The 15,720-nt window shown below is 47.8% G+C and overlaps 4 protein-coding genes across 4 annotated transcripts; 3 read left to right on the forward strand and 1 right to left on the reverse strand.

The window, feature by feature from the left end:
- Positions 1-85: 85 nt before the first annotated feature.
- N7519_002780 (putative histone acetyltransferase (MysT1)) lies at positions 86-1,150 on the reverse strand (the record flags this gene model as incomplete). The annotated part of the gene is made up of 1 exon (XM_057289558.1): positions 86-1,150. The coding sequence occupies one exon, from the start codon at positions 1,148-1,150 to the stop codon at positions 86-88; it is 1,065 nt and encodes a 354-aa protein (XP_057150760.1).
- Positions 1,151-1,839: 689 nt separating this feature from the next.
- Positions 1,840-4,694, forward strand: N7519_002781 (RNA recognition motif domain-containing protein; the record flags this gene model as incomplete). Its single annotated transcript, XM_057289559.1, has 3 exons — positions 1,840-2,028; positions 2,086-4,229; positions 4,337-4,694. The coding sequence occupies 3 exons, from the start codon at positions 1,840-1,842 to the stop codon at positions 4,692-4,694; spliced, it is 2,691 nt and encodes an 896-aa protein (XP_057150761.1).
- Positions 4,695-5,253: 559 nt separating this feature from the next.
- On the forward strand, positions 5,254-6,999 carry N7519_002782 (asparagine--tRNA ligase SLM5; the record flags this gene model as incomplete). Its single annotated transcript, XM_057289560.1, has 3 exons — positions 5,254-5,519; positions 5,594-5,714; positions 5,782-6,999. The coding sequence occupies 3 exons, from the start codon at positions 5,254-5,256 to the stop codon at positions 6,997-6,999; spliced, it is 1,605 nt and encodes a 534-aa protein (XP_057150762.1).
- Positions 7,000-14,268: 7,269 nt separating this feature from the next.
- On the forward strand, positions 14,269-15,720 carry N7519_002783 (camp independent regulatory protein; the record flags this gene model as incomplete). Its single annotated transcript, XM_057289561.1, has 1 exon — positions 14,269-15,720. The coding sequence occupies one exon, from the start codon at positions 14,269-14,271 to the stop codon at positions 15,718-15,720; it is 1,452 nt and encodes a 483-aa protein (XP_057150763.1).

Below are 15,720 nucleotides of genomic sequence, written 5' to 3' on the forward strand. Positions count from 1 at the left end.
CTCATTGTCGTCGTTAAATGGAAATACAGTAATCAGCGCTATCGTACATAAACTGGGAACCTTCGAAGCTGTCTCGTCGGGATAATCAGTCTTCTTCTGAGGTAACGCTTTGGTCCCCATCAGATACATTCTCGGGGGGCCAGAGTCCCTCAAAGCCTTCTTCCCTGACTGGGTCGTCCAGGGAGAGATGGTGTGTCTGAGCCCACTCCCACACATCAGATTTGCAAATGGTGACCATTTGACCTGGTGGTGTGGTATTGTCCTCCACAGCTGTACGGGTAGATTTACGTTTTTTGGGGGTGGCTTGGGGTTCGAACAGCCCCATGCTCTTGAGTGCAGTAATCACGTCCTCGGTCAACATACCGGTTCCCAGGCCAAGTTCTTCAACGGTAATGGTCTCGCGCAAGGGTCTCTTGCGGGAGCCTTTAGGGGTTGAGCTGGGCTTCAGTTGGTCGGGTTCAAGGGAGCTGCTGCTAGGTTTGCCACGGAGTAAGAATCGGGCAATCCGTTCGGCCCAAAAGCGGACATAGCTTTTGTGGCCCAGCTCACTCAGCGGCTTCTCTGGTCCACCGATGCACCCACGATTGGAGTCCCACCCGCTGAGCTTGTAGCTGACCCCCATCAACAACTTCCCAAGCTGCTTGTGTTGATAAGGCGGGAAGATCAGAATGCAAGCAAGATTGTTCGCATCCCATGAGAGTTTCTCTTTTGAGAAGAACCCGAGCACGTAGTAACTGTCGGAGTCATCCGGGTCGGTGAAAGTGAGGATGTAGTACAGGAAGGTTGCGACATCGAAAAAGACTGTCTTGTGGTCGAGGAAGAGTTTCGCGAAAAGGGACAAATTCTGTCCGAAAAGTTTGTGGTTTTGCCCATCAACCTCCCACACTGCGTACCCGCCATGGTCGTAGACTTTCGTCCCTGGTGGGGTTATGCGATGCTCACAGGCGCGTTTGTGTTCCTCAAAGATATCCACGTCACATGAGTATCGAAAGCACCAGCGGCAGACGTAGAGTCGATCAGCATCCTTGGCGACGAGGTCTTCAGGGTAGATGGATTGGTTCCATGGCTTGAACAAGAGATCGCCCAATACGACGTTGTTCACGTTGCGATCGGCTGGAGTCTGCAATGGCGCAGACTTCGGGGTCGCCATCGATATCTATGGAGATTCGAGCGGCGCGACGTGATATCGAAGTTGTCGGAATGCTAGGTTTCGGGAGCGTTCATGCGATGTACCGTCTCCAATGGACCAGCCATTGGTAGTATCTTGGAAATGAGAGCTAGAGGTAGATGAAACGAGTGGACACGGTCGCGCAAAAGTTGGGCGACGTTATGTGGACATAATTCCCGAGGTCTCAATTAGTATTATTCGTCCATTCAATTGATTCAATGCAATTCAAGTCAGGGTTGACGCCTCAAAGTCCAGGCGGAAATAGAATGTCATGTGATCGGAGCGGGGATCCTCCAGAGAGCTTCATCATGCTCTCATGCTCTCATGCTCTCTTTATCCTGTTGCCTGAAACACCCCCATGTACTTTTTGGGGATTTCTTGAATTTCTTAAATCCCTTGTCCCATTCCTTGTATCTGGAAGATCCGAAACTCGAAAAAAAAAATTTGAAAGTGTTGCCACAGGCAGCAACATACATATTGAATCTCGTGATTTTTTTTTCCCGTTTAATACACTCCCCGTCTCGAAGCCCCAGAGGCATCATAATTCCAAACCATTTCATATCTTCAACTCTATCAACTCTAGTTTATCATTTCTTGGTTTTCTATTCTGTAACACCGCCCCACCTGTTTGTGTTCCCGATCCGCAGGGCTCACAGTGCATCTTCTCCACGATGTTGAAGCCCTTCCAAATCAGAAACCTTCGGGTATCCACTCAGCACCAACCAGAGCAGCTTGCGGATTCTCGTCCTTCTGCGGGAGTGGTCCAGATCTCTGCTACAGATTACGATGATTTAGCGTCGAACCATCCCCGCGCAAGGTTGACTTATATGGATGACGATGATGATGACGAAACAATCACCGTAAGTTTATAGCAATCTATCGGCTATCTATCATCAAAATCTCACCATTTCCCTTAGGTTGGATCCGCTCTCGAGCTTTCTCAGCGCCTTGAGGAGCCCCTAGACATTAATACACAGCTTGAATCCGTCGAGCTTTCTCCCGATGGCATCAGTCCGATGCACATATTTGATATTCGTCGATCAAACTCTGTGACCGAGTTGTGGAAACGGTTTGAGGACAACGTTCCAAAACAAGGCTCGGCCAGTGAGAAGAACGACACGCGAGCTCCTTCTAAGGCTACTGTCCTTGAAGAGCAACATGGAGTCACTGTTCCTCGTATTTCAACCCCGCCACTGATATCTGGGGACCAGCCTCGGCCTCTTATGGAAGCATTCGAGGCTGAGCTAGCAGAGATGCTCAATTCTTCTGAGTCCTCGGAGAGTAGAATACCTCAGCCTAACTCATCACCGACTAATGAGCCATCGGCCAACACAAACTCAGGGCGATCCCCTCATCCCGTTGAGATTTTAGCGGCACAGGTTCTAGACCAGCTGATCAACGGCGCTAGTATGGTACAATCTGAATGGAGAAACAAAATGCCTGAACTACAGCGGCAACTACAGAATGCTCAGAGACAATTTGAGGCTGCACAGAGATCTCTGCCTGAGAACGTGGAGGCGTCATTGCGGACACTACTCGCCACTGTTGAGGCTCACCTAAGAACCGCTTTTAATAATCTTCCAGATGGCGGAAGGCAAATGGCAGAAGATGCCTTCCAAGCAGGAAGACCTGTCGCTGAAAATGCCGCTGATGGCTTTCGTATGATGGCCTCCGAACTTAACGAGGTCGGAAGGACACTATTTGCCGCATTTGAGAACGAGTTTGGTCGTGCTGGGTCAACAGCCCCTACAGCGACCTCAACTTCTGAGGCGCCAAACCCTAGAGCATCCGAGCCGTTCTTCAACACTACTGCAAGAAATGAAGCTGCGGCTCCGGCCACTCTGTATCCCCAGAGCTCAGGCCCGACAGCCAGAAATGAGAAATCCACAGCAGACCCAGGCCAATCGAACCCATCTAATGCTGCACAAGCAGGAGTGCCCCCCATCCAAAGTCGTCCTGGTCAACCCACATCTGCTCGCCCAAATCATTGGGCGCCTCCGACATGGCCTGCTCCGTTTTGGAATCCATTCAACACTTATAACGCACCCCCGCCTCCCTGTCCTCCTCCACCGTCGGCATCGCTGCCGAATTTCGCTTACTGGCCCCAAGGGCCACCTGCGCCTCCTCCTCCTCCTCCTCCTCCTCCTCCGCCTCCTCCTGCATTCAATCGCCCGTTGAATGCTACACAAACATCACAAGTCAAGCCTACAGAATCGAAGAACAGTTCAGCAACTAAATCTTTGTTCATTGGCAATGTTGGTTTCAAGGTTACCGACAAGATGATACAGGATGTGTTTGCTGCCAAGGGATTCCTTGTCAAGGTGGATCTCCCACTAGATACCGCATCAGGAAGACATGCAGGCTTTGGCTATGTGAACTTCCCCTCGGATTATCCGGCTTTCGCTGCAATGGAGGCATTGCAAGGTGCTGTCATTGACGGTCACTCGATAAACCTTGAGCCTATGTATCATCCCCCCATCGAAAGTGTGCGTTCGGCACAGATTTCACCCAATGCCAGTACAACCACACGCAATACTCAGACAGACCGCCCTCTGGCTGACACGAGCGGTGTAAACAATGCTCCATCTGAGCGAGATCCATCTGAACGAGACAGCACCATATCGACGCCGTTTGCGTCCCCGCTTGCTGTCAAGCTACAAAAGAGTCCATCCAAGCCTGGCAGTACGGATAATCGGAGAAAGTCTGTCAGTTTTGTAGATCTCACGCGAAATGTTGATCATGATCAACCTCAGACGGAATTCTCCGCACTACTTGACTCTCCAAGCGACGACCCTGCATTCAGCGCACGTTTTCCCTCGCTTTTACCCGAGACGAGCGCGCAGCATAACGATCTATTGAGTGGACAAAGTGTTTCCTCGTATTCGCATACGGAGTCTCGTTTCCCACCTGTGTCTCAATGGGAGGCCCAACTTCTTGCAAACCAGTCGCCGGTTGTTGATGCCAGGCGACCTTCCGACCATAGCAAAGCAGTGCGGGATCAAATCGGCCATTCTTCCGGTGCCAAGGAGACTGCGCGCCCAGCGATAGATCTCAATGACCAGTATGCGGCCAAATTGAAACGTCGAGCCACCGAGCAAGAAACTCATAAACCAACTCATCGGCACGCTGCACAAACTGGCCGTCGTCATTCCTGAAGCATTCCGCAAGTATGCGCAATCTTGGTGATAGATCGCGTGGCCCTGCCGAAACAGACACGTGGGCTCGGCTGTCTAGACGAGAACGAAATGCTGCATCTTCTCGCGAGCAAATCCCCGGAAGCTTCCCGGTGGAAGATACGGTGACGGCCGAGCTCTCTCATACTCTTGATGACAATGTTCCTGAGACTGATGATGCGGCGATCGAACGATGTGTCTCTGCTCTTGTCGATATGGGGTACGGGGCTGGACAAGAAGGTGGACGGTCAAGAATGGCTGTATATGCAGCTATGGCAAATGGTGTCCTCATGGATGCGATTGATATGATTGAAGAGGAAAGATTGATCTATGAACGACGGCCTTCGCAGTGAGGCATGGAATACTTGCTTGCTTTTTTTTTGTTCGGGTCATATAGTGACCCAGCCATTCCTTCGGCTACAGTTTAGCTTGACCAGAACTCTTGCAGCGTTATTTACTCTAGGTAATTTTGAAATCTTACTTTTTGCTGTAATGACTTCAAATGTTGCTAGGCCAATTATCCATGGATGTTTCGAACCCTCAGTATACTATATATCGCACAAGGAGTTAGAATATCCACCTTCGTCAAAAGAGAGTGTACAAATATATTGGCCCGTTATATATAAACTGTTGCATGAAGACTCCCGAGGTCGGCAACATTCATAGCTAGTCAGCAATATAACTGCCCTTGTGGCCCTCGGGACACAAATTCGATTCCCAAAAGAAAAAGAAAAAAAATCTTGAAGCCAACGCAACATTTAGTGCTATAAATACAATCAATGTCCTCTAATAATGTACATACCTGTAGGTAGTAAATGCTGAGAATGCTAATCGGACCGACATCAACGCCGATAAGTTTCCTGGCCGCAATCTCCGAACTCCCCGATCATCCAACCCACAGCACCTTCAGCAATGCAGATATGGCGGCGGACCTTCGCCACATCTGTGGGCAGACTTACCCATAGCTCAATTAATTCCCGCCCCTCTATCGTGCGATGCGCGCAGATCCTCCAAGCTAGCAAGAACGGTGGGGTCTGCTGTTTCGAGGACCAAGAAGTCAAAGTGAATGGGTTCATTCGCTCTGTACGGAAACAGAAACGCTTTGCGTTCGCAGAAATATCAGATGGCTCGACCGTGGAGCCATTACAGGCAATTCTGAAGCCCGCGCAAGCAGCAGAGTATGCTCGACCGCGTGACCTGTGGTCCTCGACCTGTTTGTCCATGAAGACTAACTCGAACGCTTTTTCTCTAGTCTGTCAACTGGAACTGCGATTGAAATATCGGGCATATGGAAAGCTTGCCCACCGGGCAAAGAGCAAACTCATGAGCTCCAAACAAGCAATGTTAAGGTTGTAGGCGCATCGGACGCAGAGGTAAGTCCAAGACCTTTTTCCCACCTGTCGCAAACCTCACACTAACCACGATATCCTATGGCTGCAGACGTTTCCGATCCAGAAGAAGTACCACAGCCCCGACTTCCTGCGTCAAATCCCACACCTTCGCATTCGAACGCCCTTCAATTCTCTCCTTTCGCGCTTCCGATCCGAGTGCATGTTCCAACTTGGCAATGTCTTTCACTCTCATCCGGACGGAGCTTTCACACAAGTTCAGCCTCCTCTTATAACGTCCTCGGATTGTGAAGGCGCAGGTGAAACTTTTACACTGACACCGCGCGGTGCTGCAACACCCACCACCGAGAACGAGCATTTCTTCCGAGCGCCAAAATACCTCACAGTATCGTCGCAGCTTCACCTTGAAGCGTATGCGGCAGAGCTGGGCAACGTCTGGACATTGACACCAGTGTTCCGGGCAGAGAAGAGCGATACACCACGCCACCTCAGCGAGTTCTACATGCTAGAAGCCGAGGTCAATTTCATGTCCGATCTTGACTCGCTTACTGGCTTAGTCGAACATCTGCTACGCGATCTGACGCGTCGTCTATATGATACTCCTGTGGGCCAAGAGATCTTGTCGGCAAAGCGGTCTGGCGAGCCAGGCCAGGAAGCTAGCGAGGAGACGGGATCTCTACGGAAAAGATGGACTGATCTAATGGATGGACCAAAATGGCACCGCATCACATATACCCAAGCAGTGGAGATGCTCCAGCGTGCTGTCACCGAAGACGGAGCATCATTTGAGCATTCCCCGACATGGAACGGAGGTCTACAACTTGAGCATGAAAAGTATATCGTCGAGGTGCTCCATCAAGGACGTCCCGTCTTTGTGACGGACTACCCTAAATCCGTCAAACCGTTCTATATGGCCCCTTCACAGACCGCCGACGGCAGCAACACGCCTGGGGAGACAGTGGCATGTTTCGACCTGCTCCTCCCTGAAGTCAGCGAAGTCGCTGGGGGCTCCCTGCGCGAGCATCGCCTGCCCAATCTCATTCAGAACATGCGGGAGCACGGGATGATCAAGCCCCGACAGATTCCCGAGTCTGGTGATCCAGCTTCAGGCGAATCGCTATATCCTCATCTCACCCCCGACGAGGACCTGAGCCACCTCCAATGGTATGCTGACCTCCGACGCTGGGGCTCTGCTCCCCATGGAGGCTTTGGGCTCGGATTTGATCGATTCCTGGGATATTTGACTGGTGTCTCCAGCGTTCGGGATATCGTATCCTTCCCGCGGTACTTCGGTCGCGCTGATTGCTGATACTTATCAGAGGTATCACTTGGCCAGTGTATGATAGATCTGTAATATAATATGCATGAAAACTAAATATTTGAATAGGGATATATTTGAAAACAACCCAACCTTAAGCACAATTAGCTGATCTACTGTGTAACTCATAACTGGGGCTGGACTTGCTCCATCGACAATACTAAAAACCCGAAGTAGTGGGCTCTGTACTCCGTATCAAACGGGGAGTTATACTATATTCTCAACAAGCTAGGAACAAAGTCGCCGATTGATTCCCGAATAGGACAAAAGATAGGAGCGAGTTATCCGCAGACATCCGTATAACGGAGCCTCCGCGGCACTATGCCCCCAAATTTGACTAGTGGAAATACAAGTCTCTTACCATCTGAAGCTAAAAAAAAGAGCCTGTACATATGTACTCCGTAGGTATGCTTGTAGGTATGCTTGTAGGTACTCACCGGTAGTGCCCGGCTCAGCTTACTTTGTATATTGTATTATTCTCCTTTAACATCACACAATTATTAGGCCCCCAAAGTCAACATTTATAAAAATATGTACTACATGGGCACCTTCAGGGCTTATGTACTCTATGACTAACAGACCAAGGCAACAGAAAAGAGGAAATGACTGGCAACTAAATTCCCATCTTCATATGGAATACGGAGGATTCCGTAGACCGTCGGATTATAAGAGGCTACGGATATATAGAGCTTATTGATTTACCCGCTTTGCCTATCTTGTTTGCTAGTCCGAGATGCTAATTTTAAATAATGATCTCGCAGAGCTCAAGAGAAATGATCGGATAATCGGCCGAAAAAGAAGACGGTGACTGGGTCGAACTAGCTAATCCTTTTCCATTATTGGATTTGGCCCCTGTCCACGAATCAGCCAAGTAATAATCCTTGACAGTTGGCCGAAGAAGCCAGAACGAAGCGCAAAACGCTAAGAATCCGAAGGAATGCTACGGAGTTAGAGAGAAAATACTACTTCCGGCACCAGTGCCTTCATACCAGACAGGGGATCGGACGTCATTATATGATATCAAAAGATGATGACACCTGTCTGAACGCAGGGTTGGATTTACGTATGCTTACTCCACACTCCGTACTTTGGATATCTGTGTCCGAAGACAGGGCTGAGAATCGAAGGAACCAGGAGTTAGCCTAGAGGAACTAGAGTGCAAAAATTATATGTTGAACGGCGTTAACAAGCACCAAGCACTGCACGGACGAAAGGAATGGGTGCTCGGATTTAACTTGGCGACCGAAGGAATAAAATTAAGGCACAGATCTTGCTGCATTAGCAGAGCGCCAGGCGTAGACGATCGTTTCACGATAAGAGTAGCTCTATATTGTATGGAGTAGACCGGACGTTTTTGTACATGCATACATACAACAGTATACAACATGGCTGGGGTAGCATATTGGCGTATAACTCAACCCGTATACGGAAGACATGTACTCCGTACGGCAGATCTTATCCCTGATTTTATGCACCGGAGGTCCGGACCCCAAGCAAAGCCAAGCACTATAGTCTGGAAACGAGGCGTCCCACAGACCAAATGTAAAAAAATGGGGCGTCGGTGGCACTAGCCCTTGGGGCAGTACGTAGGACGATCATGATTGCTGGAAAAGTAGATACATCGGAACCCTAATTCGGAAACAGGACAGCGAGGCGGCTGTGGTCAACGGCAATGGAATTCAAGGACGATTGAGGTCTCGGCGTACCTGATTAGGAGAAAACGTGGTCCGCCGAGTGGATTTGGAGTATGAGTTACCTTATTTCGGACCTCGCTTATTTACGCCGAGCATTCTAGTTTTGGTTTAGATTCTATAGACTTTGTATTGCCACTTGTCCGTAAGAATTATTATTGTAAGAGGCAATGTTTATATGGTTAATATAAAAAAGATCAACATGGGATTAGAATTGTATGGGAAAGATGAGTACAGCCTCATAGAAACTTTGAAGGAAGCACACAGCCTTGAATTAATATATTTGACTTTTGACAAAGTGAGCACGACTTCCTTGCCAATAAGGGGGCCAGGATCAGCAGGCCAAGGGCCCCCAACCTTACCAGGGTTAAGCATAAGCAAAAAGAAGTTCGGGCAGTACGAGTTGTACGAGTCATGCAGCAGGGCATCCCTGCCTGACGTATCACATTGCAGATAGCCTACAGGAGGAAGATGTGATTTGCAATCATAATCGTCACGCAGGAATATCCAACTATTTTAGTATGCACGGGTAGGGTACGGAGTAATTGATCCGTAATTGATAATCCAGGATGATTACTACCTAGGATGTTAAGGTTACACCTTCCAAGACTAAGACAATATTACATAGTTCAAACACATCAATCTTCGTATTCGGCTCCAGAAACTCCCCGAGAAGAATAATGCATTCCGCCACATGGTTTATGTAAGATGGGGTCAAAGCAAATTCGAACCTTGGAAATGTCTAGGTAAAGTAAAGTAAAGTTAAGTAAAATAAAGGTACGGAATAAACGTTAACCATAAACCTGCAGCCAGAGTTTCCATGGTTCGCAAGGGGAAACTGGATTTTAGACTTCGATGACATTGCCCCCCCTCCAGACAGCCAGAACTTTAACCACTCAAAGTTGGCATAATCTTGGCATTCATAAAGTCTTGGCCCCAAGATTACCTGGGTTGTTTCTTGCCATTTTTGGGTAGGCACCAGCATTTGTCGGTGCACTGCCTTTTCTTGGACCGCTATGGAGTATGATGTGTTGAATATGTTAGTTAAAAAGTCAATATTACATACAAACATTGGACCAGAATAAAATGAAACCCTTTGACCCTATGCAATGAAACATACTCCATAACCATAATACTGTAAACGAGAATTATAATAAAATTAAAATAAAATAAATGGTAAAAAAGAAAAGTAATTCCAAGCCTTTTAGCCATTCCAGCACATTCCCTATTCATCTAGACAATGGATACCTTAATTATGCTAGTGGAGATAAGCTCGTGTGACGTTTCACAAAATTAATTCTTGGCAACCTTTAATTCCAGGGTTGCAATGAATGCATGACAATACAAAAAGCATTAGTCGCATGTCATTTTCCATTCTGTTACGGGTTCTTTGATGTAAGCTGGCTTATATTCGGTTGCTCTGGTCTATGACTGGAGGAATCAAACTCAAATATCTTGGCTGGCTTGGGGCTCTTGTTTATCACGTTAGGCCGCCCGTGTCGGATCATCGATCGGAGATTATTCTTGAAAGCAAATGCTGTGTAGCGGAGTTACACCCTCAGCTAACCGCGTGCATCAACAATCCGAAGGTAGCCCGAGACCATTAATAATAGATTAGCAGCTAACGAATACAGTTGCAAAAGGCCCACACAACCCACGGTCGGCGAAACAGTCGGTTTATTCCGCAAGGGTACTCTATCAGCAGGTGAGATATAGTTAGCGAGATGTGGAGCTGGACCCACTCCAAAAAAGGAGTCTTCGGGTAACCGGATAGACCTTAAGAGAATACGAAATTCACGATATTGTTTTTCTATATTAAAGTTAAGTATATGGTTACCGAGGTATATCTCTTTGATTAGAAACCTCCGAATCAGGGCATTGGTGTTACTATGCCTTAGATGTGGGTAAATTAGGGGACGACTATACATATGTCCTAATAAGCTGGAGATGATTTTCCGCCCGGGGCAAATGAGAGATACCGCACTATCCTAATATAGCAAGACTTGCGGGATTACAGTTGGTAATGGTGGACTCAGGCGATCTCCAGAATTAAAAATTCGGTCGGGGCCTGAGCTTCTACGCTATTATGAAGCGATTGTACTTTATACATGCTTAGATGCTTTCGGAAAGGGAATACCTGTGGTGATCTGTGCTCTTGTTGCTTGTTCCTATCATGTTGATTAGAAGATAACCAAGGCAGAGCCAATATTGAGATAAAAATGTAACGATACCAGCTTCCTTTTTGGACATTATAATGATCAGCTGCGTCGGTCTGATTGAAACTTGGGCCCTGCTAGTTAACCTCAATTACTGCCCAGTAGCCTATCATTAACCGTTAAACAATTTTGCCTGTGGCAGCACAAGAACACAGCATAATTGTACGGAGTATTAGTCTGCTAATCCTTATAGCTTGCATGTTAAATCATACGCACTACACTATATCTTCCATACCTTGGTCACCCAAGCCTTATTTCTTATTCCATCGAACCTAGAGCAAGGAAGCAGTGCGACCTTGCACACTCCATAGACCTGGTAGATGGAAAACCGGGTCACGACGGTGATGATCTAGTCACACAGGACGGCGCCATGTGAGACATGTAATGCAGGCGATACAATGTATGTGTGAAGTACGCTGACACCATCGGCTCGTGCCATGCTCTTTTGTTGAAATAAACACATGGACCCCCTAGGCTTCTAAATTCCAAATCCGAATCAGGGCTGAGCCAAGGAGAAAATCAGCTGCCAAGCTTAAACAGCTCCCCCGAACCATATTAGAGTGATCCTTGTGCAACGGGGGATTTCGTTGGCGATACGCTTCCACTGGCTTGCATGATTTGGCCCGTGCGTGACATATTGAATCAGAATAAAGTTATAGCACAAAGGTCAAATGTTCATAGATGGCTAGGAAGAAATGAGGAGTATTTCTGCAAAAATATGAATATGGCAGGCATTTCCGAATGTTTCTGCTACCTTTCGCGCCTTATGCGATGTACGGGGGTCCGCTATTGGATCTAGAACGTTGAGGCCCTGTCCACCTGCAAGGCTAATTACATACAAGGCTAACTGCATGGTGAACATGAACGGCACGGAGCGCAGACTCGGACCAGCTAACCTTATCGCTGAGTCAAGGTGTCAGCGGACATGATTCATCGAATCATGTTTTGGCCGACCGCTTGTTAGTTTGATAGCTTGACGAATCATGTCAGTTTCGCAGTTATTATTTATTGGTATTCTCGAACACGAGCGATGTAAGTCAGATGCGAAGCAGTGCACTTCCAACGAATACATAGCCCAGGATGGAGTATAGCTGGCAGTAACCCGCCCTATGCTTGCGCATGGCGATCCTGTTACGTGGCTTCCTATTTAGCTCTTGCCGTGCATCATTTTACGCGCGCAAACAATGTACGTACTTCAACGGGATTGAAACCTAGAGATTTCTTGTCTTATCCACAATACCCCGTATGGAGTATGTATGTGCATTGCATTCTTTGGTTCATGTGTTCTTTTAATTGCATCATTGCTTTGATCCGGGCTAGGACCTTGTCAAGCTTTATGGTCAGCGCAGTAAAAATCAAAACACCGTGTCACTGGACCTAATACGAGTACGAGTCACGAGGCTGTGGCCACAGTGGCTTCTTTTTATCATTTTTAACCTATGAGATATCGGATATCGGATATAAATTAAAAATACTCCGGGGCCAGATTCGCTAAGATCAACCTTGTTTGGATGTGACTCGTATGAGACTTGCCCGCCAAGGGATAGGGTGCTGGATAAACATCGGACAGAACCGCCCAAACCCTGTTTGGGCTATTATTAATCAATGGGGGATCCTCGGTCGCATTGAGTGCTAAATCTCGATAGTCAAGTGGGTTTGTTTCTTTTCCTTGGTAGGGACATTCTTACCTAAGAATGGCAACCACTGGGAGTGAGGCTTTCAGTACGAAGTCCGATTGGATGTCCGAAAGGTAATATGTGTGTTTGACTACGTTGTCTATGCCTGAAGGATAACCCCAAGATTTCACTACAATATAGAATTGAAGCCCCCTTTTGCCAAGAATAAAAATAAACCAAAGTGGAGGGGTGTCTCTAAGCGAGCATAAAGTTCAGCGCCGGCCTCCTCGTGTTGGATTAAGCTTAAGAGTTCGCACTAACCTTTTTTTGCGACCAGAGCGCCACTTTTCTGACACAGACCATTTTATGTATGCCTTTTTTTTTTTAAAAAAAAAAAAAGTTTTTAAATTTTTTTTTTCCTAGTAATGATTTTTGTTTACACATTATTACCATACAGAGTACGGAGTAGATTATACTCTATCTATTATTAATGCTGATCCTTTATTCCATCCTTTTAGTTTAATCTATCACCAGGAATGGGGCTTTGGAAGGGGCCAAATTAACCTTGGTGCTTTCCAAGGGTTTTCAAACCCCGTAAAGCCGAGCCAAGAGAACATGGAATTAACTAGCCAATCCGGAAAACTGTTTCACCCCCCGTAACAGGAGAATTGAAATCTAAATTCCATATAGTATTTGGGTAGGCTCACATGAAATACCTAGGTATCCATGGATCAAATGACGTGATTATATGGTTAATTTTTTTGCATATGTACACATAAATTACCTAGGCTACACAATATTGAAGCCTTTGTACCCATAGCCGTGCCACTTTCAGCCCCATGTCGAGACTCATCTCCTTTCCCAAGGTTCCCATGCATAAATAGTTCGAGTGGATTTCAAAGAGATTCATTATTCTGTGTATTACCGAACCTAGGTAATAAGATAAAGTAAATTAATAAATTAATAATTCTCTCATTCTTGGAAGCTCGGCGTTTAACAAGTTCCGTTCGATCTTTTCGCTTGGATCGCTTGGCCCGCTCTTCTTCTCTCCGCTTCCCTTATTTAACCTTCTTTTTATGATTTCTTCATTGTTTCTTATAAAGCTTTTTGGATTTAATTGAAAGATCTTTCCTTTTTTTTTTTCCCCCTTTCTCTCTCTTTTTACCCCCTCTTATTCTTCCAGCTTTCTCTATTTCTCCCTTTTTTATTTCCAAAAAGTTCCCGAGACAGGAACAGCTAAGCCATTCCTTCATAAACCTTGTGGAGTCATAAAGTAGGTCCCCCACTATCTGTCTCTTTGTGTCTTTTCAGCCTTGGCTCTCTCCCTTGTCTATTCGGCATCCTTACGCCTTCCAGCCCACTTGGCCCACATCAATCTCTGCAGTTCTCTTTTCCTCTTCCATTTTAGGACAAAGTCTTGAATCAGTCAAAAAAGGAAAAAAAAGAGAAAAAGGAAAAAAAAAAAAAAAAAGGCCGGTCTAACCGTCTTGGGTGACGTAAAAGCTCGGCCTTTACCAACCCACGCCGACATACCCCATACTGACTCGGATCCTGGTTCCTTTTATATTTGGACCTGAACCCTATTTTCTTCCTCTCCACTTGCGCCTCTTTTCTTTTCCCTTAGATCTAACTCCCTCTTCAGACATCTTTCGTACTCCTTTTAAAAAACCCCCCCTTCTATCCTTCAACCTGGCAATCAGACCTAATCAACCGGGTTGGGTTGACTCAAGAGCTTGGATGGAGACGTATTACGGGCACGTTCGCACACCTGCGGACGCTATTATTCTTTTTGAGGCTTGCCGTATCGGCCTTTTACCTCGCGTGCAAAGACGATTATCAGAGAAAGAGCGACAATCAATCCGTTCCGGTTCGGTCTTTGTATGGGATGAGCGAGAAGCGGGTATGCGGCGATGGACCGATGGGAAGTCATGGAGCGCCAGCCGTGTGTCTGGTAGCTTTTTGACGTATCGTGAAATGGAAGGCAAGCGCGGAGGTGGTAGCGTCTCTCAGGGTTCTGCGTCCCGAGGAGGTAAAACGCCTGAGAGTCGGGGCAGTGACGATGACCGCGCGGATGGAACAGATGAGGGACCAGATGGATACCGTTACAAACCAGATGGCTTGATGAAGCAGTCTTTCAGTATCACAACATCCAACGGTCAACATCTGCATCTCATTAGCTACTATTCACGGTCCCACCCTTCGGCCGCTAACTTACAACAACCAACTACGGATCCTGCGCTGCGCCATGTTCGCCCCCAGAAAGGTCTCTATCCCGAGTCAACAGTCAACGATCAGCAAAACCTCCCTGTCGTTACCCGTGGACCTATGCAAGGCGCTGCCTACCCCATAACTCCCCATCCTCTCGGCGCATACCCGCGCGTCACTCATACACAGCCATACCCACCTGCCTATGCTTGGCCGCCCACCCCTCTAGCCACACCACCGACTGTCTCGGTTCAGTACGGCCCTGGTCCTTCTTATCTGCCCCCGGTAGGTGCCAATGGACATCCTCATTATGGCCCGCCACATCATCAGCCTCCACATCATCAACATGGTGGTGCACTCCCACCCCCTCCACACGGGATGACAAGTCCGTATGATCGACCACCTCACATTGAATCAACATTGCCTCCAGCTGGACCACCGACACAACAACCAAGCTACATGAACCGGTCACCGCGCTCAATACACGACCATGCTCAAGCCCACGCCCATGCTCATGCTCAGGCTCAGGCTCAAGCTCAGGCTCAGGCACAGGCCCATGCTCACGAGCAACGCACCCCGCCTGTCTACGGGCATACTTTAGTTGACCCTCGCATGGCATCACCGCGCGTGCCAGTCCAGTCCCTGGCGCAGCCAAATGGCCACGCGCACAGCCCTCATCTGGCGAAGCAGGAGCATCCCGCCGCGCTGCCCTCTCTTAACCCCATCGCCGCATCACCAAAGTCTTCCGATCCCACGAGCGCTGGAAATGCAGTTCCTGGCATTGGCTCATTAATGAACGGTGCAGGGCTGGCCCCTCTTTCCTCATCGACTGCCTCTCCCGGTGGCCCCGCCGCGAGCTCGAACGGAACCCCCGCCGCGTGCTCTTTCGCTGAGGGTCCACGGGATATCCCTAACGAGAAGATCGGATTCGGAGGCGAGGACACGAGGGCACTGCGCCAGCTGGATCGCGCCTTCATTGCATGA

This window comes from Penicillium mononematosum (assembly GCF_028829835.1).
Source record: "Penicillium mononematosum strain IBT 11891 chromosome Unknown utg000002l:1.0-8112719.0:1.0-8118358.0, whole genome shotgun sequence".
NCBI lineage: Eukaryota > Fungi > Ascomycota > Eurotiomycetes > Eurotiales > Aspergillaceae > Penicillium > Penicillium mononematosum.